Genomic DNA, 27582 nt, shown 5'->3' with positions numbered 1-27582 from the left:
GGACACTGACAGTAAATACATTCATTGATCATGTTTTCATGGGAGTGAAGCAATGCACACTGCTCCATCCGTCTTCCACTGATGCAGGAGAAAGTGTGTGGAGTTAGAGGAGGGTCGTGTCTTTGAATGAGATGTAAAGCTGAATACCTCATCACTGGTCATTAAAAAATATCCCAGGGCACTTTTTGCAAGAGTAGGGGTGTTACCCTGTGTCTTGATGAAGTTCAATTTGGAATAGTTACAATCTGCCTTCTTGAATCCTCTCTTAGTTTCACTTGGTCACTGTATCTTCCTTACTGCCTGCTCTTAACTGTTGGGTAGGGCTGCTGTGTGCTGTTATACCTGCTGTTTTTAACTCCAGTGATGTCTGCATTTCAATAGTGAATAGAACAACATGTAAACATGGCATAATCCTGCAAGGTGCTGAGCACCTCCCATGAGATGCTGAGTGCACTCAATTCCTATTGACTTCATTGAGAGATGAGTGTTCAGCTCTTTGCAGGATTGGGCCCAACAGTTTGTAAAGCGCTTTGGGAAGAAAGGCATCATGTAAACGTTTAGATATAGAGTTACATTCTCTGTTGGTGTCAATGGAGTTCACTGGAGAATTTGACCCCTCATTTTAAAATTTATTTTAACCACCTTTAGTTTCTTCAGAAGTTCCCTCCCCCGAAGATCAGAGACTTAGGGAAAGGACAGCCAGTTTTGTGGTTGGAGAGAAAAGCTGGCATGCAGCATTGCTGAAGCAATCAGCTGAAGCCACGCTGTGTCATCCCATACTTCTCCAAAAGAAGACACAATGCAGGCTGCAAACAGAAAAGAACAGTAGGTGTGACATGTCTGACTCTGAGGCTAGAGCTCTGCAAAAAGCTAACCATAAAGTTGCCTTTGAAAAAGCTGGTAAAGGCATGAGAGCTGCAGTGTCATCTTTAAACCTTTTCTTTTTGATTATTTTTGACAGATGCGTAACTCACCCGCTTATTGTTTAACCGAATTGCTGAATGGAATGAATTCATTCCATCATGTTTTGTACACTGATGCAGGATATAGCCACATGCACATGCCCAGGGCTGCTTGTGGAGATCACAGACTGTCTACATACATAGTGTTTGAGAATAAAAGATAGGACAGAAGAAATTGCACTTGGAATAGACGCCAGCAGGGAAGGGTCCACAGCATTAAACCCACCAGCACGATTGGCTTTAATTGGCTCCTCAGCAGAGTGCAGTGACTAATGAGCCATGGACATTCAACTCCCCTCCCACTCTAGAAGTGGACCTGTCTCTACATATTAGGAGTGAGGCCAGCGTGTGGGAAGCTTGGACCGCTGCTCTCTTGGCCAAAGAGGACCTCAGTCTCCTGAGCTGTCAATCTGGCAGCATTCACCAACACTAAATTCACAAGGACAAGATCTTTTAACCAGGAATGGAGTGCATTCCCCTCCCAGCTGCTCTCCACTTTCTTTACTTTCGTATCACGTTGCCTTCCAGAGTCTAGCAAGGGGTCAAACTGACAGAACATCCTTCTCTCCACTATGACAAAACCTACCACTTTCTTCCACTCCTTGTTTACACCCAGATTTGTGCTCATTCAATGTGCCTCTGTTTTAAAGTGCCCAACTTAACACCTAGGGCCCGGTTTCCAGAGATGCCAAGAACCCAATGATTTCATTAACTTCAGATCAGATCTAGATGACACAAAGGTAAAACCGTCAGTGGCTGGTCTATGTTAGCGTTTCCACCAGTGGGATACTAAGACATGCTTCAAGAGGACAGTGCTTATCTGGCTGTACTAGCCTGATATTTTTCTTTTTTTAAAAGAAAAATGATTTTGCATCATTAATGTCATTCCATATCCCAGCATATTAAAGGATTCATGGACCTAGCTAACCCCAATCTGTATTGCTTGGTTCCCAGTAGAGCTGTAATGTGTGATCCACTTTATAGTCAAGTGGGCTGGAAAAATATCCCCTTAATAAGCAGTTGTATTGCTTAGCCATAAATGCTTTGTCTCTGAATGGTTAAGGAGTTGGAGCTCAGCAAATAGATTATTTTCTCATTCAATTCACAGACCTGGGTAAATGAGAATAGCAAATATGGATGTGGGAGAGAGAGTAACACATTTTGCAACCCAAGGAGCACAGTGCAGTGAAGTAGATGCTTCTATTCTAGAAGCTAAAATACCATACAAGAAACGCACGTCTGTGACCAAACCTTGGCAGGTCATTGGAATGCAAAGACAAATATGTAGGCTACCATTTGTCATCAGATACATTGAAAGCAGGGGTCAGCTGAACCTGTTTGCCACAGCTTGGCTTCCATCTCATGCTTCAAAATCCAAGCAATTGTTTTAAAAACAAAGTTAAAAGAGTAGGATTTTAAAGAATTTTCAGTATTGGCCCAACTCTTCCCACTGAAGTCAGTGGAAGTTTTACCGAAGACTGCAGTGGGAGCAATTAGACCAAAGCTGAGTGTTTTTGAAAATGCCATCCTTAATCTCTGTTTGCAGTCTTGTTGTAGCTGTATTGGTCCCAGGATATTAGCGAGACAAAGTGGGTGAGGTAATATCTTTTACTGGACCCAATTCTGTTGGTGAAAGAGACATGCTTTTGAGCTTACACAGACATGAAGAAAAGCTGTGTAAGCTCAAAAGCGTGTCTCTCTCACCAACAGAAGTTGGTCCAATAAAAGATATCTCACTCACCCTGAATCGTTAACCTTGGTCAGCCTTTATGGTTGCAAATATAACCTTCAAAATGTGACCTATGTTTTAACGGATGCAGTAGTTAGTGTCTGCCTGAGTCTGCAGAGAGCCTGAAGTGATAACACTGAGAAGTGTGATCTCAGTTAATTCTGAAGTCTAATGATGACATTTAAAATGCCAGCATAGTTAACTATTTCACTGCTGATCAAATCTTGCAAGAAAGAGGGATGGTCATTTAATGCACAAACCTGCACCAGTTGAGATCACTGTGAGCTTTACCATTGACTTCAATGGGAGCAGATTTGGGCCTTTAAATAAAGATCCCTCAGTCAGCTGTGAGCGAAGTCTCATTTTGATGTGACGGGCAGGCAAAGGCGAAATTCTGAGCAGAGTTGTGGCAAATACTGCCACTGATATCATCTAAGGAGAGTTTGCATTCAGCCAGCATCAGGCATTTTCATTATTACAGCATAGGACATGCCCTAGGGAACATTACTGGTTTAATAACACTTTTAATAACTACGGTCGATTGTGCACTGTTATCAGCAATTGTGGTTCACCCTAGAGGTGGTTGCATTTCACAGTTGGGTGAGTGATCAATGTAGATATATAAACTGTCAGTTTAAAAATTATAAAAAAAATTCTTTTAAATCATTGAGGCAAAAATATGCACATTTAAGATATTAGCACCTGATTTCCTCATAGCTATTATTACATCTTGTAATTAGATTTACTAATAAAGATCTTTTACTGTTCCAATTCAGTCCTCTCCCAGAATATTTCTGTACTTGGCCTTAATGATACATGATGTGATTGGGGCTATACTGCATTTGAAGCTGTGCTGTTGTGCTCTACGAGCCAATCTATAAACAGTTGGGACGGGGAGGTAAGTCCCAATGACTTCAGTGGAGTTGTGGATATTCAGCACCTCTCGGGATCAGACGAATCGCAAGTTTTGGCACTGTGTGTATGCGCACATGACAGTGGCTCACTGAATGTGTAGTTCAGCGTGTGGAATATGAAAAGGAAAAAGGCTTATGTGAATGGCCAACCTCTCTAGCTGCAGTGCTGGGTTTAAGAGATAATGTTACCGATCACATCACGTGCTGCATTCAGGTTTAGTCTTGTCTCAACATCTCCAGTTGCTGCTTCTGCATTGGAAAGCAGGGCTCCTTGGGGTATTTTTTTCTTCTCCCCCAGTGGTGGCAGCTTGACGTTAACGAGTGCTGGAGTATCATGCAAGTCTGGGATGACTGGCTGAGCTCCACAAAGCAGCTATATTCCCGCTGTGCCAGAGCTCTTGCAGAAAACCCTTGTGCAATCTGCCTCCCAGCTCTGCACGCAGCAAATTCCGTCCTCCTTGTCACCTATTTTTCTGCCAACAGGTTGGGTGGGTTTTGTTTATTCAGTGTGTAGGCTTCCTTTTCCCCATACTGTTCAGGTGGAAAGGTAGGAGGAGCAATAGTAACAGATGGGCGGAGACTGGCTGTCCCTAGTGCAGGCCTGGAGGCTTGTGATTGGGGGGGGTGGAAAAAGAGTGAAACGAGCCCTTAAAGCAAAGAAAGAAGGGCACAGGTTGAACAATGAAAAAAAACACTTAGTTGGCAGGGCCAGCCTGTTGGACAGTCATCGGTCACATGAGCAAAGTGGCTGGGATTGGGGAGTGCACAGCAGGAACATGTGCAGTGCCCTGGGTTCTGGGTCTGGAGGTCTCTGCCTGAAGCTGGAAGGGGGTTGCGCCGAAAGGTAATCCTTTCCGTTGTGCTTATCTTCTTTGCAGAGTACTGCATGAGAGTGAGCCAAGGTGGAGGGGAGACTGGCTTCTGTTCTGTCTGTAACAGCTGTGCTATCAGCCCTCTGCCTCCCCAAGGCCGCTGCAGGGAGCGAGCAGGACTACAGCCCCAGCAGGTGAGGATTGAATAGAGATGACGGGGAGCTCCCTCGGGGCGGGGGGTCGTGGTATATGGTGCTTGATGATAAAGGCAGATTACGCTCCTTTAGAAAAGAAACAGGGACTGTTGGATCCCCAGGCTGTCCCCCTTCCTATGGGTTTCCCACCCCCACTAGTCCCTGCTGCTCTCCTCTAACCTGCTTGACCCTGTGGCCTTTCTTCCATTCCCTGTCCTTGCTGTGGAAGCCCACAGGTTCTTCTGTTACCGCTCTGATACCCATGAGCTTTGCTCTAACACCAATCCCTATTATTTGACTTTGTGGGGGGGTTCCCCTCCTTACCCCCTCCCTGCCGCTTAAGCCCATGGACTCCTTTCCATCCATGATCCCCAGTGCTTGATTGTGTGGGTTTTCAGGCTGTGATCCCCACGGAATGATACTGCAGGCCTCCATTATTCCCATGAGCCACAGGCTTCCCATCAATCCCCTGCTTTTGACACCCTGCCTCCCCTTCTGCGTGACTGACTTCCTGGAACCCCCTCCTTGCGCTGTCCCTGTCGGCTGCCTCTCTTCCCTGCTGCCTCTCTGCAGTGGCAGCTCACTGTTGGAAAGAGGATGCAATTTACTACAAACTTCAGCAGTGCCACCTTAACTCATCGCAAAGTATGAAACTACAGCACAGCTCAATCCTGCACCATTGACTTCCCGAGAACTCTGGCCCTTGAAGCTGCTGAGAGCAAAGCAGAGGCCAAGCTCTGATTCTAGGGAGCACACGGAGCACCCCCTTCCCTCCTTGCCCTGGCTTATGCACCGTATGCACCTTTTGGAGTCCTTGGGAGTGGGCTCCTTTGAGAGCGTCCTGCAAGGTGCCAGAATCAGAGCAGGTAAGTGATTCTCTTGCCCCAGATTCAGGGCAAAGGGGCCTTGCTGCCTGCCTAGCAGCAGATCACCATGTTATAAAAATATATATATGCCAAGGTGTGTGTTCTTGCTCCAGAAAAATCCAGGTGTCACCATCCACACTTGGGACTTTGTGTCTTTGTAGGTTCCTACTATATGAGCTGATCTGACTGGCCTAAGGTCTTGCCTAGTGCCCTGATTGTTCCCCATTGAACAGCGTGGGGACCATTCCCTGCCCTTGTTCGCTCAGGGTCACACGTCGCTATCTGTCCCACTTCTCGTATGACAAGAGGGGCGTCTCCAGAAAGCCAAGGCTGCCATTAGCCTGACATTATTGGTATCCAGCAAAATTGAGCTGGGAGTGTTTCTGATGGGGGTGGAGGGGGAAGAGGGAAGGCTTCTGACTGGCTTACGAGGGGGCAACATCTGCTGGAGGTTGAAGTATGTTGCCCAAGGCTAGCAGCTTAGCGCCCTTTAACCTGTCAGCTCTGGCCTCCTGCACACGGCAGGATGGTGGTTGGTAGGAGTTCTCAGGAGAGAGACTCAGAAGGCAGGGACTGGCTGCTTCCTGCTCTTTAAATAGCCTTAGCTTGGACTTTCTGCCATGCGTATTTCACATGCACCGTGAGATAGGAGCAAGTGGGCCCTGTTAGTGACTCTGAGGGAGGGGGGTCTGGAGGGGTAGAAGGACTTCCCGCCCCACACAACCTCTGCATGATCCAGTACAGGCTTTTAGGAAGAGTCTGAGCTCTGCGGAGATTGCAACTTTCCTAGACTTCCTTATTCTGACCCACTGGAGCAAAATGGAGTTAATCATCAACTCCTCTACCAGGCATGATTGGACTGAGTCTGAACATCCACAGCTGTTTGGAAAAAGGATTCTGAACCTTGGATTTACTCTGCATCAGCAATACACGTTCCCGACACATGCCCTTTCCGTGCACCTCCATGCCCCTTCCTGACTTACAGCCAGTTAAGTTCCTGTTTCAGCACTTTCCCTCCTGGTTTCCTGCTATCCCAACCTCAGCCAATCACAGTGGATTTGTGAAGAGGTTTGTTACAGGGGAACTTGTCTGCTGGGGAGAGGACAAAGGAGTGTGTTTACCTTATTTCTTTGGGATTTACTTTTTGGTTTATAAAGTGCACCCATTATAAATGTCTCCGGGTGCATCTTGACCCGTCTGGTCCCCTTTGGAGAGCCATGCAGAGGGAGCTGTAGCTGCAGTTCCAGCCAGATGAAACGCGGAGGCCCCCAGAACCTGACCTCTAAACAACAGATCCTTTCACTTCACATCTCATAAGACAGGGAAACTGTTTCTTCAGGGAAAGATGCAGCTTCCCAGGAGCTCTGTTGAGAAGTTTGTGGACCCAGGCTATGTTTACACTGATGGCGGCAAATTTGCCGCTGTCAGATAGACTTATATGGATCGACTGAGCGGTCAGTGAAGACCCGCTCAGTCGATCCAGAAATCGACATATTAAGATCACTTTTCTCAAGTGGCGTAGCGCTGCATCGACAAGAACGCAGTTCCCGTTGGTGCGGTGCAATGCAGATGGCGCGCAGAACAGAAGTCAATGGGAGTTACGCAAGTTTTTTTGCGTAGTTTGCGTAACTGCGATCGACTGCCGCTGAATCTCCGAGGTAAGTGTAGACAAGTGCCCAGACTCAGTTCAGTCCTGGGAAGCCTGTGCTATCTAAGAGCCATCACAACCCCAAGCTATCATTTCAGAAGCAGTTTGCATCAATAGTGTCAAAGTTATGGAGCCCATTGGAGGGAAACGGAGATAAGGTTTATCTCTCTGCCCCTCCCTGGTATGCAGGATGTGTTTATGGTGGTATTGGTCCTGGGAAAAACACCGACAATGTCAACACAGTTTACTTGTTGGTCCCATATTACACTGTAATCTACAAGCTTTTGCATTAAGAAGGTTCTTTAGTTATATCAGTGCATATCAACTACCCCACTAGACTGGTTTTGTATAAACTGTTCACACTTTGCAGACCATTTGGGTCTGAAACTCTTTGTATATGTTGACTTATTTGTTGAGCCAGCAAGAGGTGTCAGTGCCTCCCTTGCCCACCTTTAGTGTAGTGTAACTTCTCCATTTGCTCACACATGAGGATCAGCTCACTGACTTAATGGAGCTATGTTGATTTTCACCATCTTAAGATCTGTCCCAGTGGTTTTTGGAACGCACCCTTTTTTTCCCTGTGCATGCGCACACACTCTCTCTCTCTCCTCCCCCCTCGAAGGGAAAGCAGCACCCACTTTGCTTAGCTCAACAGTATGAAAGGTCACCAGGCTTGCACACTTGTTACTATATAAACCACACAGTTTAATTAATGACTAATCAATTACAACTGGCAAATCTAAGCTTGGTGCTGGAGGCAGTTGTCTGGCTGCAAAGTGCTGTCATTTGCAATGCTGGAAGCATGGGCGTGCCAAGGGGCAGTTGTCAACCACTTTGCTTTAAGACTGGTCTAGCCATCAGAAGGAACTCTGGCCAGGTCTATGCTAAAAAGTTAAGTCAACCCAGCTGTGTTGTCCAGGGATGTGAAAAATCCATATCCCCGAGCAATGCCGTTAAGCCAATCTAACCCCGATGTAGACAGTGCTAAGTTGATGGAAAAAATTCTTCCATCAACCGAACTGGGGCCTGTTGGGGAGGTGCATTAACTACAGTGGAAGGAGGTCCTTTCCGTTGCTGCAGTGAGCGTCTACAACACTGAAGCGCTCCAGCAATGCAGATGCAGTGCTGCAGTTGAGCTGCTGTAACATTTTAAGTGCAGACATATCTTAAGTCTGGTTTAACCGCAAAGTAGTTTGTGTGAAGATTAACGATCCGAGCTTTGATGGCAGGAAACTAATAAGGAAAACTATGATTCCCTGGTGGGCACCTCTGTCCATTATTAGCTTGTGAAGTAACAGCGCTTTGTGCTGTAGCCACATTTTAAACCATGACAACCCCGCTTGTACATAGTTATCTGCCTGCATTAGAAAGGAAAGGAGGGTGAGATTTAATGTGTAAAGGAAGGGTATGCATCCCTAGCAGGTCTCTCTTCTTGTCCTCATACTTGGTGGCCAAGTCTTTTGAGTCGGTTGTTGCAGAAGAGATGCCAGAGGGGAGAGCAGTGCTGAGCCATCTGTGTAGAACATCACCTGCAGGGGAGGAGGAAGTTTTGCAACGTCTGAGTTTAATATCACTTTCTATTCTCCTGCAAGCAGTGCTGATAGCGTGTGTAGGAATCAGTTGTATAGGACTGGCTGGTGAAAGATCATGGCAACAGATGGCTTGTCCCATGATATGAGGAGTTAGAGCTTGCTTAGGTCAGCTCAATAGGGAAGACTCCAGCCTCATCTCCTTCTCCTGCACTGATGATGGGATGTGGAGGGCAACAACCAATGATTAGCTGCACAGCTAAGCACACATCTATTAGCACACATTTTGGACAATGAGGAAGATAGAACCTGACTGTGCAGCTGTTACCCACAAATGCAGTGAGCTGATAGTTCTCACATCTATTGTAATCAGGTGAGAAGTTCCAGAGGAGTAGCAATGTTTGTTTTTGCTGTATACAGACTAGGAGAGTGCTGTAGTACTTTAAAGACTAAACAAATTTAATTTCTGCAGGCATAAGCTTTCGTGGGTTGGGTTACAGCCCACGAAAGCTTATGCCTGTAGAAATTAAATGTGTTAGTCTTTAAAGTGCTACAGGACTCTCGTTATTGTAAATCAGGGATTCCCTGCAGTTTCATTAAGGGGGGTAGCTATGATTAAAATAATTAAAAGGCTGAAAGCATCGATTTATGCGAGAAGATGGAGAACTAGGGAGATTCGGTTGGATTAAAGAGAGAACTCACACTGGCTGGTTGGGGGCAGTCTGTTAGTATCTGAAGGGTATAAAGGCCCAGGGGGAAGTGAAATAGTTTTGGATGGTCTGAGGAGAGGGGTAGAAGAGAATGAGCTGGAATTGAGCAAAGGAAAGTTTCAGCTGAAGGGACACCAGGATGTCCTGCCAGTGAGGTCCGTTTGAGCATGGCATAGCCTGCCAGGAGGGGGAGTGCTGGAAGCCTCATTAAGTGGCTGGCCAGAGCACTGGAGAAGACATTACAGGGGATAACTCCATGTTGGCCTCAAGGGAACTGGGATTTTTCCCTCACCCTTGTCTGATTTCTAGGATTGATCAGTCCCCAGAAACTTGGAAATCCGAAGCAATACGTCTGAGCTTGGCTTAGGTTAAATGTGGAACGAGGGATCTGGGCAAGAAGAAACTCACAGGAAGAAGAAAATCCCTTTGGGGAAACCCTGGATTTGAACTGAACGACCTGTGGAGGAAATTCACGTGGCTGTACTGCAAGAGTGTCCCTTAATGTCCCTTAGCCCCACCCTGCAGCAACTTCACCACTATTCAAACCTGCTCTGCTTCAGTGTGCTCTCCCCCTCCACCTCCAGGGCAGGCTGGGTGTGGGTGTGTATTCAGCCACTTTGGGGGAGTAGCAACACTTCCTCCTGCAGGCTCCAGCTAGAGCCTGGCTCCACAGTGTTTGCACAGCAAGCAAAGCCAGCATGTTTACATACCAGCAGGTACCCAGCCCTGCCGCAGAAAGCTGCCCCAGAAGCAAAGGTCAGCTAGAAGACATGGGTCTGGCAAAGCTTCCATAGAATAAACCTGGCTCTGCCAGAAAACTGGGTTAGCAAGGGCATTAAGAGGTACTGCATAACCGCTGTATCTTTTGAGAACTCAGATCTAGGATTATTAGAAACATTCGGTTAGCAATTTTGCTTCCTGTGCCTTTCCCTGCCTGCCAGGTCCTTGCTTCCTTCTCATGGCACCTGCCCGATGAAGATTTGTTCCCCACTCTGCCCACTCTCTGCAGTGCTGATGTCAGCCAGTCCATGCTTATTCCAGAGAGAAATTAAGGTCCTGGATGGGCACTCAGGAGAGGTGGGCTCTGTTCCCTTCACTGCCACAGACTTCCTGCATGAACTTGGGCAAGTCACTTAGGAAACTGAGGCCCAGGCACTATCTGTAAAACAGGGATAATAATCCTTCCTTTTGTTTGGAGTCTGCACTCTCTGCACCTGGGTCTGTCACTTCCTGTACGTACAGCCCCTATCACAGTCTTGCTTGGGACCTCTAGGTGCTACTGTAATACAAATAAGTAGTTTCAGCCAGTCCAGCAGACATTAGTCATCTCTGCAGTGCGCCGGCTTTCAGTGGGGAACATTGTTTGCCTGCCGGGCCCTCGCCGCCTGCTCCCGCTAGGTGTGTGGTGCATATTAGTAACAATGCAAGCAGTTACATTTTAACCTGGTGTATTTTATTTCTGACTTATTTCATCAGCCTTGGATCTGTCCTGCCAGGACCTCAACCATTTCTAGGATCACAACCTGTGGAGCCAGCAGGAGCCTGGTAATCATTTGTTCTATCCGCTGGACGAGCCAAGCCTTCAGCTCCTTTGGCCCAGCTCAGATGTCAATCTCCAGTGGAGCAGAGACTGCCACCTGCTGAAGCCCTCTGCACAGGGACCGATTACCTCATCTTCCAGCACCTGCAGGCTGGCAATGCTGGGAACTACACCTGCATGCTCTACCTGAAGGGCCACAGAAACTCCTCTTTCACCATCAGGCTGGCCATGGAAGGTAGGGCTGGAGGGGAATGTGGGAAATCACCCACAAATACAGCTGCAAAGCCAAGATTAAATATCTGGCTTGAAACTCTGATGCCTCCTGCAGGCAGTAGCATTGCTGTACTTCAGAAGCCGCTTGTCTGCCCATGTTATTTCTGGCTTGGACACACACATGGGAAGTGTCATATTCTGCAGCTCTGACACTCGGCTAGCAAACCTCCATGAGTGGAGGGGGGGTATGGGGGAATTGCAGGAATAAGTGTCCTTCTGTAGTTAGCTTTGCTTTGACAGGAAATTTTAAAATGATACTTGTGGTATAAGCACCTTCCCTGCTAAGTACTCCATTTCGGAGTGTCTGGTCACTGAATTTAAAAAGAAACAAGGGCAGCGGCAGGTAACAAAATAACCCTTAGATGGATGTGAGAAAGGTCAGACAAGGGTGGATACTCGCTGACTCACTAGTACGGCAACATAGCTGAGGGGGAAGCAAAGGCTGCAAGCCTGACGAGCTGTGCTTTGACAGAACGAAATCGCGAATGAGCAGCAGCAGGAGAGGAAGGGAGTAAAGAGGTTTGTGGTGTAGATTTGAAGAGGGAGAGATGCAGGGAAGCCATTCCAGATAGTATAAAATGCAGAGGAGAAGGCTCTTGCACCAACTGTGAAGGGTCAAAAGCCTCAACTCCCATTGAAGTCAATGAAATAGTACTCTTGACTGTGGTGGGAGTTAGGCCAGGCAGAGAGAGGAGGCTGGTGCTTAGAAGAGGAAAAGCACCAGCCATAAGGAGATGGGAGCTGAGCAGTGGGTCGCACTGGGCCCTAAGACATTTCCTCTTTTAGAGGGCAAGTAGCTCTTTACCATGAGTCTGTACTAGCCATTAGAGCTGGAGGGGAAATGACAAATATGGGTGCAAATGGAAGTGAAAATTGCTTGCTTGGTTTCACTGGCATTTCAGAAGTTAGACTCATTTCAACCAACTCTCACTAACAAAGGTGTTACACACTGTGCACACAGACTAGATACCTTAGTTGTCTATGGGGAATGGATCCAGGACCTTCAACACAAGGAACACAAGCCCCTCCTCCTTGTGCTAAAGGAGGAATTTTGTTAGCAAGTAGGAGGCTGTAAAAGTCATTGCAGACTAGCTGCTGGGGGGGAAAACATGGCCCACCACACACTACGCCAGCGTGTTACAAACAGATTGTATGGCTGGGCACATGGGGCATTTGCATGTCTGTTATCTGCAGTGTGGCTCTGCTACTTGTTTTACTAACCATGTGAACAATTTCTTCATTGGAGTTGCGGAACTGACTGACTTTAGAGAGCGCTATCAGAGGCACTAAGGAAGACAGGAAAAGCAGATTTTGCTCTATTGTAAAAGAAAAGGATTTACTATTAGGTGTAATCTTGAGATAAGAGATTTTCTCACTTATTTTTAAATTGATGGTGTCCCTTTAAAAAGTCTCTCCTGACATTTCCTTCCCCACCGCTATAGATCTTTGCAGCGTGCCTCCCAAAGTCCTCTTCCCATCGACCAATCAGACTTTGGAGCCTGCCTTGGGAAGCCAGATAACACTGAACTGTACTGTGCGGCTGCCCTTTGACCCACATTGCAACCCAGTCCTACGCTGGATGAAAGATGGCCACTGGCTAGGCAATGAGAGCAGCCAATACACCAGCGAGGAAAACGTGTGGTAAGGGTCTGACTTCTGACTAAATAGGAAGTGGCATTGAGGTGACTACTGATAAGCAATGATTGAAGCAATTTGCCTTGCCTAAGTATCATTCATGCACCCAGGGAGCCACAGTTCAGTGGGAGCCCTGGACCCACAATCTATCAATACCAGAGAGTCTCCACTGAGCAGTATCCGTATTCCTATTGATAAGCCAAACTTCACAGGAGTCCCGGACCCCAGTGTGCCAGTGCTCAAGTGTCCAGCAAGACATCCTGTCAGCCAAAGTGTTGATCTACACCTCCTCCCATTCTTGCCCTGGGTTCCCCACACAGCTTTGCTATGCACCTCAGACCTCATCTGCAGCACCTCTGCTCTTCTAGAGCCACACAAAGCTCTGCCAGTAATGACAGTCAAGTAGATTGCAGAACCCTATCAGAGGTTAGAGATGGACAGCCTCTAGCCTTCTACCCTGTACTTCTTTTCCAGGTTGAATTGGTCCCTACAGTACAACAGAATGAAAGAACAGAGTTCCTGTAGGCTAGTTAGATGAACTCCAACTAGAAACTCCTTGTTCTCTTCAGTCTCCTAGTTTAGGAAAGGACACCATTTCCCTGAAAGTGTAGGCTAATGCCAATCTCTTGTGTCCTCCAGGTTCCATGACAATGAAACAGAAAAGTTCATGTCCAGCCTTCTGGGGGTGAATCTGACAAGCGAGGAGGACTATGGTGTGTTTGCCTGCTCGGTTAGGAATACCACAGCTACTTTCACACTGCAGAGATCAGGTAGCTCTTTGGGCATCTACGCCACGTTAATAATGGTGCAGGGAAGGCGTTACTATATCATTTATGGTGGGATCTACTGGATGAGGCCATGAAACAAGGTTCTGCCAGTCTATGGAGGCTTTCCAGGTGGAAACAGAGAATACTACAGGTATTTCTGAGATGAGTTGGGAGTAACTTGAATAGTCTGACTAACACTTTCACAGTAACTAGCGCCTCATATTGCAGGCTGTGAGTGGGGGATAGGTGGGTGCCTCACAGGCTGTCCAGAGTAAAAGAAGCCCCCCATAAAGCTAAATGCCAATGGACTCTAAAGAGATCTTGACCCCAGACAGATCATAGTTAGGCCTCCAGGTTTGCCATGGTGGGAAAAACATCTTGGATACTGTGATTTTCCTGTTTGTCTCGGACTTCTTTCTGACTGTGATTTTAATAAACTCGCCCTGCAGCAGTGGCTCCTGCACTTAGGCCCTGCTCCACATCCCAGACATTGCAACTTGGCACATGGGGTCCCAGCACTGTTCAGGTTTGGCCCAGCCACCCCTCCAGCATGCCAAGGAGCAGCCAGTTCACATTTGAGTGAGTGGTGTTGCAACTTGGCAAGGGCGGGGGAGGGGGCGCAGAGCCCAGAACTGGGCCCAGCCCTGCAGGACAGGAGCAGCCGTTGTGGGGCTAGTGTGGGGCTAGCTTGCTCACCAGTCTCCCCCGCCCCCAGGGTCCCTCCTCCTCATTTGTCACAGCATTTTTTTTTTTTTTTTTTTTTTAAACTCAAGTCACACGCCACCTGACTTTTACTAAGTTTACCATGACTGCTCCATGACTTTTTTATTTAAAAAATTTATGACAAGTCTGCAGCCCTAATCATAACCCATAAGCCCACTGTGGTGTTGAGCTCAGACCATACATGTTAAACAGGGAAGGGTGACCGTGAGATTTCAGCAGGGCTGAGGCGGACTAGTCCACAGGCAGCACTGTGGTCCAGTGGGGGCTGTTGTGTTGACAGTAATTAAAATAACCTGAGCACAAAGTCAGTTTGGCAGTGAGACTTTCAAGTAGGCAGGGTGGGCTTGTCAAGACCCGCCCTCTGATCTCTATCCAGGGAGCCAGAGGATAGGTTGAATACCCCCTTCTGGAGCAGTGCTGCTTGCCATGGTGTGGTCTGCATACACAGAGTAGTAGCAAAATCACTGTGTGTGGGGAATTGCCCAGCCAGCACCTACTTTGCCTGGTACTTTGATTTGCTCTTGTGTTTAAAGCAGCGTGCATGAGTGTTAACCCTTTCAGTGACCTGCTGAGGCAAGTCCTGAACCTGTTGCCAGATTTTCTCAGCTATTGCTCTTTTGAAAGTACACCCTCCAGCAATGAGACATTATTGGCATAACTGGGGGAGGAGGAGTAGAGAAAAGGGGGCTTTATTAAGTAAAGAAGCTTTCTTTCAATATGCTGACAGAATATGGTGCTATATGATGGCACCATAACCTGAAGCGGTTGAGATGGGGCCTCCTCCAGGAGGCTAGTCACCTAGGTCAAGACTTCTTTGTTTGAAAGAACAGCAAGAAGGAGTTGATGATGGGGAATCTCTGGATTCAGCCCAATGGAACACAGTCTCTCCAGATTAGCGTAGGAAAGTCTGTATGTGTGCGCACATACAGTGAAGGGATTGATTAGTCCTGTTCTGAAGAAGGAGAATTCAGCTCTGACACTATGGCTGATTGTAGCCACAAAGCACCAAGTACCCTGGACCCCAAACTCTCTCACCTGTCTCTGGGCTGCTGTCACAGAACTTGGGATCCCCTGTATATCATGGTGCCTGTATAAGCTGATGTGTGAGATCCTTTTTTATGCCTCCATTAATGCAGCTGAGCCACTCTTCACACTGGTGGCTAGAAATGTAAAAAGCCCATTAGATCAGAGTCCATCCCTTGTACATGCAGGGCACCCTTCCCAGGCAGACACTACAACTGTTATACAAGATCATAAGCTGACAACACACTGAGTCTTAGCTAAAAGCTTTGAGGTCAGTAACCTCTGCTCACCCTTCCCTCTGCAGACCATAAGCCACACCAAACCCCTTGTTCACCAAGGGGTAAATTCCTTTGATTCAGATGCTACATGTTCTGAAAATGTCCTTCTCTGTAATTGCAGAAGCTGCTGGACATGTGAGTGCCGTGCTGGCAGCCATCCTAGTCCTGGTGCTGCTGCTGCTCCTGGCTATGATCTATGTGAAGTGCCGTTTGAACATGCGTCTCTGGTACAGGGACCGTTACGGGGAGCTGGAGATGAACGGTAACCCTGGGGGCTTTCATGAATCCTATTTTCAGTGCGATTTGCATTTTGGGTTTGCAGGGGGAGTGTTTGGGAAGATCTCAGTGATCCAGATTTTTGGGCTTCTGCTGCTTCTCTAAAGGTTTCATGAGAAAGGGATTGGAAAGCAGAAGTGAACTAGAATTACCCTGGACCCAAGGGATCTTCCTGCCCTCACCTTCCCATAGGTTGACTCCTGCCCAAGGGCCCTCCTGCCTCCTCCCAGCTTGCCCCATATAGCAAAGACAATTTTAGACAATCCCTAATGTGTCTGGATTGTGACTCCTTGTTCCTCTAATAGTGTCTCTCGCCTCTTGGTTCAGAGTTCTCTCTAACGTTTTCAGTACATTGTGAAGGGAGGCTACTCCCTTCGTCAAGTTAAGGTTGAAGCTAGCTTGATTTGTCAAACCACCCCACCAAAGCCAAACCAATTGACTTGAAACTTCCTATACCACATCTCATCCCAAAAAACTCAGTGCCTAAAAAGTTTGCAGCAATTGTTCAAGGTGTTTCAGAAATAACATTTTCCCCTGTGATTTCTTTAAAAAGATACATGTGTGAACTTAAGATGTTATGTACATGCTTCTGTATTCCTAAAACAATACAATAGCACTCACTTTTCTATCCATGTGTGAAGTCACAGAGTTTCTGTATTCTTATGAAAACCTATACTATTTCTCTAACTCTTATGAAAGATTCTGTCATTGTTAGGTCTTGTCTACACACATTTGCACCAGTTCAGTTAAATCAGTTCAAACCCTTCTATAGATACTGCTTTCAATTTAAAAATGGCTGTTCTAGTACATCCTTACCAGAGTGTTCTCTTCCAACATTGTGCAATGCAGCCACTCAGCCTCCATTTCCCAGCTGTTCTTCCTCTGCTCTGCCCAGCCCAGCCTCCAGCACTTTCTGGGTTGCAGAGACATAGCCCTCCAGCTAGGTTACTTGCAGTTCTACCTCTTCCAGAGCACTCAAAATCCAAAATAAGTCTGAAGCTACATAAATATAACCTCTTCTCTTTGTTCCAGGAGATCTGCTAGATATCAATCATCCCTAGTCTTAGCCAGCCTTCTCTTCCCATAGTGAGCACTTCACATCTGCTTTCTCTATCTATTCCCCCCAACTGCACTTCCTTTTAAACCCCTCCCTGGAAGCCTACTCCCTGCTCCAGGTGTCTCAATTTGGGCTGATTGGATCTTTGGTAACCAATTTACCCATTCCTGCCTTGTGTGCCCCATTATAGTGTCTAGTTGTGGTTTAGCTTGAGTCTGTTCCCAATCAATTTAAGCTACACTGAAATAAATGTCCATACACCCTTTTGTTCCAGTTGAACTGAATTGGTTTAAGTAATAGCTTACATTAAATCAGTGCAATTCAGCTTGAAGACAAGACCTTTAAGACTATTGTCAAAGTGAAGCTGGTAAGAAGTTATTACATAGATTAGAAATGAATTCCACTCTCAATGTTTAGGTGTTTTGGTAAAGTATGCAAATACATAAGTCACCCAGACATCCTTACTCTGCCACATTGTGCCACCAGAACACAGATAACCTTTGCAGTCCATCACACAAATTCAGTAAGATCATTTTTTTTCAGTCGTTAATGAGATGTTCTTGAGTAATAGATGGATAAAGTGCTCTCCAAGTTTCTGGTTGTTGGTTTGGTGGGGCAGAGTTAAGATTGTTTGGGTGACCTTTCCTGTGTATTTGCATATTAGCCACTGTCTTGATATTTTGAAATGCAATCTTAACTTTTTATTTGGGTTTTTTTTGTTGTTTCTTAAACTGCAACACACTTAAGGATTTTTTTTTGGAAATATATGATTGATTCTTTTAACATTAACTCTAATTATGCTTGTTTGCAATGTTGTTGTAGCCATATTTGGTCCCACAATATGAGAGAGACAAGGTAGGTGAGATAATGTCTTTTATTAGACCATTTTCTGTTGGTGGAAGGTACAAGTTGTAACCTTCCAGCAATAGAAGTTGGTCCACTAAGAGATATTAGCTCACCTACCTAGTCTGTGTAATTATGGTGTCTTTTTAAAATCTGGGAATACTAGGAGTATGTGTGTGCGTATTTTATCCCATATTTCTACGTATTAGAAAATACATCAGTACAGAGATGGTGAGAACCTATGAAGACAGATATTTGGGACCATTGCCAGGGTTACTGTGGGATTTGTATTATTACTTGTATTGCAGTTGCACCCACCACCTGCTTGGTGCTTTTCAAAACATCTACAAAGAGACAGTCCTTGCCGCAAAAAACATGTGGTCTGCTAGCACAAACCCTTGTGGTAATAATAATACGCACAGTCCTCTTTGGGAAAATAATTCTGATGATGTCACCAGGACACTGGGGTGTAAGATCTGGTCCAGCTCCAATTCCTGTTTTGCTCCTCTCAGGGGGACAGAGACCCTTTAAAGTCCACCTCTGGAGCTCTCTGCTTCATGTGGCTGGGATGTTGGGTTTCCTATATGTTGAGTTTTTCAGTGTCATTAAAAATCCTGGCAGTAGCATCATGTCCTTACACAGCTCTTCATCTTCAGGCTAACAGAGGTGCCCTGGCCCAAAGAGATTCCAGCCCGAGGTGTCAGAGAATTGCTTTCCCCCATTGGGAAGCTTATAGGAAACTGGCTGTTAGTGCTGACAAACTGAGCTCTATGTCTGCCACTCTGTAATGTTAAGTGTGTCTTTTGCCACCCCCATTCTTCCTTGCCCTGCTGGGCACTTTACACAGATGGGAAGCTGTATGATGCGTACGTGTCCTATGCAGACTCCCCAGACGACAGGAAGTTTGTGAACTTCATTATGAAGCCACAGCTGGAGAACCGTCATGGCTACAAGCTCTTCCTGGATGATAAGGCCATCCTGCCTAACTCAGGTATGGCACTCCCAGACACGGCTGCCCATTTAACCTGTGCCTGCAAATGGACATGCTCCCACTGCTGGAAAGTCAGTCTTGACCTGCGGTTAATGAAACTGCTCTTCATGACACACGTTTATTGCTGGCACAAGAAGCCTCACCCTGCGGAGCAGATCTGCTCTCTGGTGTGACACTTCCCTTCGCACACACCTTGCAGTCAAAGATTAAAGTGCTTTACAAACACTAATTGATTAAGAACCCTGTGATATCAATAGCTGAGTATTATAGAGATGGGGAGAAAAGAGGCACTGAAAGGTTAAGTGTTATCTCCAGGGTCACATAGCAATTCAGTGAGAGAGTTGGGAATGGAACCCAGGAGTCCTGACACCTGGTCCCCTGCTGTAACTACTGGAAAACACTGTCTTCAGATCCAATAGTGTAACCCGAGTCTGGGAGAAGAGTGTTTTACTCCCTAAGATGGGCTGGGTTCTGAATTCCATTGTTTGACAGACTGCGGGCCTCTTTATGTAGGGCACACTGTTGCCCTCAATTCGGGTTCGGATGCTAAGGCAGCCCGTTCCTGGAGGAGGATGAGCAGTGAAGTGCTGGTGACCCGTTCTGGCACTGCCGAGTCTTCGCCGTGGCTGCGACTGGGAATCTCATTTCTACCTCATTCCCCCAGAGCCTTCAGCAGACCTGATCATGAACGTGAGCCGGTGCCGGCGCCTAATTGTGGTTCTCTCGTATGCATACCTGGAGCAAGACTGGTGCAACAACAACTTCAGGTAACTGGTTGGCCTCTGAGCAGGGAGATAGGGTGCTGCTTTGCTCTCCTTGTAGCACAGAGGTAGTTCTCACTAGAACTGCCAGGCAAACTCAACCCTGTTCTCCTCCCCTTCCACCCCACCGCCACCCAGTCATGTTATTCCTCCTCCTCTTCCACAGTCACTGAGGATGAGGAGCACAGTCTCCCTGCTCTCAGTTCCTGTCCCACAGCAGCCCCTGGTGGCTGGGAGGGAGGAGCAACTGCAAGTAAGTCCTGCTTAGCCTGCGCAGCTCTGACCTAGAGCATGCTCAGGGCAGACGGACTCTTCAGAGAATTTAGCAACCAAACTCTAACAGGTCTCTACAGAGCATGTGCGAACTGAAATTGTTCACAGGCCAGATTCAGGTGAATTTTCATAGGGGCAGCAAAAGGCACATCCCAGGCACCATGGTGACTGCCTCCCTCCCCCCATCATATCAAATTTCAAGTTTCTTGTTCCAAAGCCAGAGTTTCTGGATGAAACGACTGTAAGTTTAAAAAAAAATTCTTCTCTAATCTTGTTCTCTGAAATGGTTGAACCTTTTTAGTTCAAACTTTCTAAAACATTTGCTAGACACCTGGCATGGAAAATTTCAGTCCAAACTATCAAAGTTTGCCAAAGTAAACAAAGAAATGCGATCTTATCATAGAGAGTATTGGGCAACCTTAACTAAAGGCATCTCTCGCAGATGCGCCTATAATGAGGTTACAAGTCCTAAAAACCTTGCTTTTATTCTCCTTACTCCAGCTCCCAAAGTAGTTAGCTTCCAAGCCAATGCTCATTGAAGTCAATGGGAGTCTTTCCATTGCTTTGCAGTTGGTCAGGGCGATAAAGAGATGGGCTAGCTGAACAGGCATGATTTACTGCACTCCTAACTCCCTGGAATGGTTGCCTTGTATTGCAGGGAAGGTCTCTGGAGACTGCTGGAACTGTCCCAAAGACCCATCTTTATCGCCTTTGAGAGCCAGTACCGGGAGATAGCGCATCCAGCCATCAACTTGCTGAGGCAGCACAAGAATGCTGTGACCCTACTGCTCTGGCAGGCCGGCTCAATGGTAAGCTGGGGGGGGGGGGGGGAAGGGAGTGGAGGGCTCCTGTCAATTGGGTTTCACCCAGTGCTGCTGAAAGGCTCTGCGTTCCGCTCTCCTTGGCAAATCTGCATGTCGCACTTTGCAAGGAGCACTGAAGTGCAGTCATGGTTCTCTGTGGTGGAGGGCCCAAGATGCTCCCTCTGCTCGCTGACCCCACAATGGTGTGTGCCGAGGCCACTCTGCCACTCTGGAAGAATAGAGCTGGATAGGCTGAGTGGAGTCTTCAGGATTTTCCCCACTAAACCTTCTGGGACACTTCACTGTCCTGCCCTGGCCCTATACATCCCTCCTCTTGGCACCTGCTGTTGCTACTCTATCCCTATGGCTGGGAAGGCAGGCCAAATCCAATTAGTTGTCAGTGTAGTTCCTGAGCAGCCTCCCTTTCTGGAGGCAGTGAGTGCCACCTCACCCCTGCTGCAGTAACAGAGAAACCAGAGCTTCTCCCAGACCCACACAGACTGTACCTACTCCAAGGATAAGTGCTGAACTGTCAGGCCAGACTTATTGCCTCTCAGGGGTGGTCTTCACTAGCAGCACTACAGCAGCGCAGCTCTCCCGCCGCCATAGCACTGTCCATGCCGGCGCTTAGGTCGGTATGGCTTACGTCACTCAGGGGGTGGCTTATTCACACCCTTGAATGACATAAATTGTACCGACATAAGTGGTAATGTGTACATGCCGTCAGACAGCTCTGTTGGAAGTGTCCTGCAACATCAAAACAAGAGTGCAGGGGCCTTTGAACAGCCTACACTGCTGCTCTCCCCAACAGGCCTCTTGGCTGCCGCCCTGGGCTCCCTGCCCTGCAGCTCTCCTTGAGAAGCCCTCTGGCCACTGACACATTACCCACATTAATTGCTGGCTGGGATTTTCCACAAAGAACAGTAAATCCTGTAATCCACATAATTCTCCCTCGCCTAGAGACTCAGAGGCAAACGACCACAGAGTTTTGTAGAAGTGCTGTAGCTCCAAGTACTGACACAGATGGCCACATGGTGGCACCATAACCTGAGAGATGACAACTGGCAGGACGTTAAGAGATCTCTCAGCACAAAGATGGGGAAGAATAAAATTAATCTCCAAACAGACACAGATGCAATGGGACAGATTTTCAGAAGAGCTTGGCTCTCACTGAAAACAATGAGAGCTGCTGGGCACTGAGGACTTTTGAAACTCAGGCTATAAATGACTTGCCCAGGGACACTCATCAAATCAATGGCAGAGCTGGAACAGTCTCCTGTTTGTGCGCAGAAATGACCGCACTTACTCAGGCTGCCTTTGCAGCTGGGGTGATTAGTTACAGAAATTAGATACACAATTGTGCATGAGATTGGATGTTTAACTGTGTAAGGAGCAAAGCTCACAGTGACAGTCGAGCATTTTTAAACCACTCTCTGCAATTAATGGTGTTTCCTCCCCAGTCACGTTATAGAAGGTTACATTCCCAGCGGTGTACTCTTCAGAGTTCAGCATGGATTCCCCTCGTAGAGCTGCTGCTACTCCTGGTGGCACTCCCCCTGTGTGTCACTCCTCCCCAGTTCTCTGATAGAAGCTGCGTGTACACTGTTAGCATGCGGGCTCCCTCATTAGACTAGCCACGCCCCCCTGTATGTATCTAACACAGGATGACTCTTAGGATGGAGCCACATATAAATCCTTTGGCTCATTACATTCATGGGAACACACTGCCTTCCTCCTGTGGCCTTGACACATGCAACCAAAGCCCAGTTTTATGCTGTCTGTCACTAACAAGAGCATTTTAGGAGCTGGGTTGTCCCTAGCCCTTGTGCACCCCACTTAAGTGCACAGTTAAGTGCACTGGGGGCACAGTTAGCTCCAAGGGAGCGGGGAGAAAGGAGTGGCAGCGCCATGTCCTCGCCTACCTTTTCCACTGACCCACTATGCATGCTCCCCGGAGCTCTGGGGGGATTAAGTCTCTAATTTCAGACTAGAAGGGCTCAGTTTACCAGTTAAATGGGAACCCCAAATTCACACTGGGCTCTTTCCCTCCCTGCACCATCACCAGCAGGAGGGGCTTTGCAGACCAAATTCTGCCCTCAGTGAGGCTTGTGAAACCCCACCGTGATCCTCGCCTCGGCTATACCTGTGCAAGCCACGGAAGGCTAATGGGTTTGCACAGGCATAACCAAGCGAGGCATCATGCAGCCTGCAGAATCGTTATTCCTGGTGATGATGCAGAAGGAAAGACTCCACTGTCAGATCCCAGAGTCTGGCAGTTATAAGAGCCAGGACCTTGGCTTTGAAGTCAGTGACACACACTGAATCTGGAGCCCCATTATGTCCAGGGGAGACCTGCACTTTAACCCTCACCAGAGCCACATGTTTGGGACCAGAAAACTAGCTGGGAAAGCTGGACAGAAGCTTTGTCCTGGGCCTAGAAGGAAACCCCACTGCTTCCCACAGCTGTTTATTTTTCCAAACCCAAGCCTAGACCTGCAGCTTCTAGTCTTTGTACAGTCTCAGCAGTTCTTTTGCAGGGTTCTCCACCCAGGTTCTACTAGTATTTCCTGATCCCAGCTTGGCGGGATGCCATCTTCTCTGTACAGCCTTTGCCAGAGCTCTGTTGCCGAGGCTTCAGCCATGTGCAGGGACATGCCCTTGCTGACACCAGGGAGCTATAATATTAGAGCAACTCTGCCAGTGAAGCAGCCCTGAACAAATGCCAGGCCCCCTCCACCTTCAAGAAGAAAGCATTGTAAGTGCCAGATTGTCGGTGTCTGAGATCTGAGGCCCCATCCACACTTGCCCCTGACTGAAGGGGATTGGAAGCGTCTTGTTGCTGTATTGGTCAGATCACAGGGGCTTCTGTGCAGCATTTGCTCCTTCAGAGTTGATCCTGGCACTGCAGATAAGGTAGCACTGAATCCTCCTTGGTTCAGCTAATGTGAAATTCCCAAAGAGTTAGGCCTACTAGAGAACTGCCCGCCGTTCCCCTGCTCTTTGTGGGACCCAGGCATGAGGGGAATGCCACAGAAGTGGCAGAAGTTTGTGGGAGGAACATGCTCTGGTGGATAGAGCACAGGACATCTAGCCAGGGGACCTGGGTTCTTTCCCCAGCTCTCAGCTGCACCACGGACCTGCTGGATGGCGTCTTTAGGCAAGTCATTTCCCCTCTGTGCCTTGTTTCCCTTTCCACCCTTCATCTGTCTTGTGTGTCTAGACTGTACACTCAGCGGGGTAAGAATGGTGCCTTCCTGCAGGTACGGACAGGGCTAGCACAATGGGATCTTGATTGTGGCTGGGGCCTCTAGGCGCGACAGAATAAACATTTTTTTAAAGTTCCATTTTCCTGATTTTGGCTGAGTTTCCAGCTCTCTATGCAAGAAAAAGGAGTTCTGTCTCCATAAACTCTTCAGGAGCCAGAGCTGCTGCATGTGCTTCACAGCAAGTTGGTGCTGAAACTTGTCCAGAGATTTGGAGGTGGTGGGTTGCGGGGCTTTGCACTCGGAGGAAGATATGGCTTGAATGGAGCTTGGAGGAGAATGCTATCAGGGTTCTCCCTCCTCCTTACAGAGCCCATCGTCAGATTTCTGGAAGGAGCTGTGCCTCGCTCTGCCACGGAAGGTGTCCTACCAGGGGATCATGGGGGACCCTCAGACCCAGCTCCAGGAGGACAAGGACCCCATGCTGATCCTTCACAGCAGCTACCTGGAGTACCGCGGAGACCCCCATCCTGAGGGAGACCTGGGTACAGTAACCTGCTGTCTTGGTTCTTATCTGGCTCCTTCACCATCATTTCCAAGCCCCATTCTATAAAGGGGGGTGTCACCACAAACTGGCTGGGCTGCAACCACTTATTCCATTAACACCTTGAGTAGAGGATGTGCTCCTGCAGGGCCAGACTTCCCATGGTGTGTGCCCCTTCCGTTGGTGTTCCATCCATGCAGCTGGGTTAGAGTGGGAGCAAAGTTCACCCTCAGAGTACCATTTCCAAGGGAGAAAATCCTCGTGTTTGAGGTTACAGCCAATCTTAGAGGGAGATTAGAGGGATGACAAATGACAAAGAGCCACTGATAGACATCTGAAAGTTTCCTCCTTCCCCGGCTTTCCGCAACTGCCTGCCTGAGCCTTGCACTATGGCTGCGAGTTTCCTTCCTATGCCCCCAAGGCTGTCCCCTGCCATTGATTTTGGATTGGGTTAATTAGATGGTAAGTTTCAATGATGTGACCAAATCCTGGTCAGCTAACCACTTCTGACACAAGAAATTCATGTCTGGCAGTAACCAAATCGCTGTGGACAGCCTCCAACCCCAGCTCCTCCCCACCACGGCCACAGGTGCCTCTAGTTAACAGAACCTACCCTTCCCTTTCGGCCTCTTGGAGAGAGCCCCACAGTTTACTAGGATGCTGAAAAGTGCAGAGTAATTGGAGGCACCATCCCTTTCTCTGGGCAGGCTGACGCAGTCTCATATCCTCCTAGTCAACACTTCAGGGAGAGCAAGGGCTAAGCAGAAGGGAAGGGTTATACCAATGGCCATTTGTTTCCTTCAGAGGCTGAAGGGACAGTGATGATTGCTGGGCCTTGTCTCTTCCCAAGCCTCTGGAACAGCTGAAGTTGACTGGATTAGTGGGGGGAGATGCACTTACTGGTATCTGCCCCGAGTTCTTGGAGAATGAGTCCAGGCTTTGTTAACACATGCTGAGTTGCAAGGAAATATATTATTTTAGTAACAGGATTAAAATAAGCCCTGTGCTTACAAAAGCTTTACAAGCAGCTGGCAACAAAGAGGCCAACTTGCTTGCACCCAGTGATTGTATTGTCAGGAGGAGAATGGCAAAGTGCTGGGCTTGGCACAGCTGTCGCCGGAGTTCAGACAGGAGCACGGAGGTTATTGTGCCGAGTGTTCTTTGCAGTCTGACGGCAAGTGGTCAGGACTCTGGTTCCCAACTATCAGCAACATCCCAGCACAATGCCTTGCAAAGCTGCCCTTCTTAGGCTCGTCCAGCACTACAGCAGTCTACTGGGATCCGGGGGGAGCCTTGTTCTCCAGTGTTGCCGGGCTCTAGCAGGGGGCTCGGGAAGACATTGTGACATGCATACACATCAACAACAGCTCTTCACTAAGAAGCACTGTCCCTGTTTTATTAGCTTCCTGTTCTTCCACTGTTGGCTGGCATGGATTCACACTAGAGCTGCTGTTCTGTGGTAGAAAAGCCTTGTAGAGTTTATATTCAAAATCCCCATTCCACCCCCAAAGCAAACCAGAACGCCTAGGATTCCCACTGAATGAGGGGCCGGTAGCAGTGTCCGCCCTCCCGCACCAATCTGTACTTTCTCTCTCTCTCTCCATCCCTGCAGGTGTCCGTAGGTCCATTTTAAGGGGCCCGCCACCTCCTCGGGTGATTGGCACTGATGGATCACAAGCACTAGCAGCTGGCGTCATGGAAGAAGTGCAGCTGGAAGAGAGCCAGAGGAATGAAATAGACATCTCTGACCTGGGATCACGCAACTACGAAGCAAGGACAGACTTCTACTGCCTCGTGACAGAAGACGATATCTGAGATGGAGAGGAGAGACTGTGGGATTACTGCTCCCATGGGCCTGGCCACCTTGGTGTCTATTTAGAAGGAAGAGCTGATAGTTTCTTTAACCCAAAGGCCTGGAAAGGTCTTCAGCACTCCAATTCCTGTGTGTTCTCTGTGGGGAAGTCAAGGCATGGAGACGAGCTGGTTTTTTAACCCACCCACTGAAGCCTGAAGTCCAGTTTATATGCTGGGTCTCTTTGTTTTTAAACCTGTTCAGGACCCAAGGAAGTTGTTCCGAAAGAAGAATTCAGCCTTTTGCCTGGAACTTGCTGAAAGAGACTGGGATGGTGGAGAGGAAACAGCACAGGGAAAGCTGGTGCTGTGAGCTAGCCCACCACATTGCAGATTGTGAGGGAGGGATGTCTCTGTGATTGCTAGAACCACTAGGTGGAGATTGCAGTAACAGATGCCAGTGAGGTGCTAGATTTTGTTGTGGTCATTAGTTACCGAGGTACTGCATCGTGTGGTGACTGGCAAGCACTGAGCTGCTGGCTATACCAAGGTACTAGATTTTGCTGTGACTGGATTGGGGAAGTGCCACCAGCAGCACTAAGTAGGGTGTCACCTTGAAAGGTGACTGGGGTTTTTAATGATAAGTTTAGAATTCCATAGTAGGCGTAGCACTGGTGCAGTGAATTCACATGGAGGCCTCAGCCATCAGCTGGAGCGACCATGTGATGAGAGACCAGACAGTGCAGAGGTCTGATGGGAATTGGGGGGAACCTAACAGCCTCATGACTAAAGAATAGAGTCAGCCAGGGGTATTAAAGCAGCGTGAGGGGGAGAGAAGAACACAGGGGATTGAAAGCAGAGGCTGATCCTCCCCCTGTCGCAGAGAGACATGTCACTGTTTGTTACTTATGGGTTCTAATACCCCCAGCACCTTGGCAGGGGCCATGCCTGTGAAGGAGCAAGAGCCAGGACTCGGCAAAGTGCCCTGTAACTGCATGACTCACCAGTAGGATTTACAGCACTGTTTGTTAGGGCTCAATGGGATAGATTTGGAAAGTGTGTTTCCTTGTTTCACAGTTGTTGGAAGCCGCCTGAACAGTTCGCAGGGCTTCGCTCTTTCTTCTTTTTGAAATGCAATTAAAATAACGTTTGTTTTAAGCTGGTCTTGGCCTTTTCCCTCCACCAGTAGCTTTATGATAGGATGCAGGTTGTGAGCCAGTCAGTCCATTGTGTAAGGAGGGCTAGCACCGCACGTTAAATAGCAACAGTTCTTCCCAGTTAGGACTGCAACACGCAGCGCCATGGAGAGCTAGTCCTGTGCCAACGGCCTGGAAAAGCAGGAGACAGGGCAGAGCTTTGCGGGGACTCAGGACTGGAATGGTAGGGGGGGAATGCAGATCAGGCGTCACGTGCGCTGGCAAAGGCTCCTGATCTGAT

At 47.9% G+C, this 27582-nt stretch overlaps 1 protein-coding gene and 1 long non-coding RNA gene across 4 annotated transcripts; one reads left to right on the top strand and one right to left on the bottom strand.

The window, feature by feature from the left end:
* Nucleotides 1-622: 622 nt before the first annotated feature.
* LOC137148024 (uncharacterized) lies at nt 623-16972 on the bottom strand. The gene is made up of 3 exons (XR_010918422.1): nt 16696-16972; nt 15338-15462; nt 623-806 (listed from the first exon to the last, which is right to left on the bottom strand). It is a non-coding gene; the product is annotated as an uncharacterized lncRNA (long non-coding RNA).
* On the top strand, nt 4394-27297 carry SIGIRR (single Ig and TIR domain containing). 3 transcript variants are annotated; one of them, XM_067540442.1, is made up of 10 exons: nt 4394-4449; nt 10841-11139; nt 12620-12818; nt 13452-13582; nt 15725-15865; nt 18627-18770; nt 19435-19537; nt 20463-20613; nt 24181-24355; nt 25967-27297. In XM_067540442.1, the coding sequence occupies exons 2-10, from the start codon at nt 11082-11084 to the stop codon at nt 26167-26169; spliced, it is 1305 nt and encodes a 434-aa protein (XP_067396543.1). In that variant the 5' UTR covers nt 4394-4449; nt 10841-11081; the 3' UTR covers nt 26170-27297. The 3 variants fall into 3 exon arrangements, with proteins under 3 accessions (XP_067396543.1, XP_067396540.1, XP_067396541.1); XM_067540439.1 differs by having other exon boundaries at nt 4408-4611; XM_067540440.1 differs by lacking the exon at nt 4394-4449 and having other exon boundaries at nt 5706-11139.
* Nucleotides 27298-27582: the final 285 nt, after the last annotated feature.

The sequence above is a fragment of the Emydura macquarii genome, unplaced genomic scaffold, assembly GCF_026122565.2.
Source record: "Emydura macquarii macquarii isolate MOO-44397 ecotype Brisbane River unplaced genomic scaffold, CSIRO-AGI_Emac_v2 contig_587, whole genome shotgun sequence".
NCBI classification, from domain to species: Eukaryota; Metazoa; Chordata; order Testudines; family Chelidae; genus Emydura; species Emydura macquarii.
This window is presented reverse-complemented; position numbering and strand designations above follow the sequence as displayed.

Coding starts and splice junctions, on each gene's coding strand:
- SIGIRR (XM_067540442.1), top strand. CDS start 11,082: ATGCTCTACCTGAAGGGCCACAGAAACTCCTCTTTCACCATCAGGCTG. Junction 12,819..13,451: donor ACCAGCGAGGAAAACGTGTG/GTAAGGGTCTGA, acceptor TGTGTCCTCCAG/GTTCCATGACAATGAAACAG. Junction 13,583..15,724: donor TTTCACACTGCAGAGATCAG/GTAGCTCTTTGG, acceptor CTGTAATTGCAG/AAGCTGCTGGACATGTGAGT.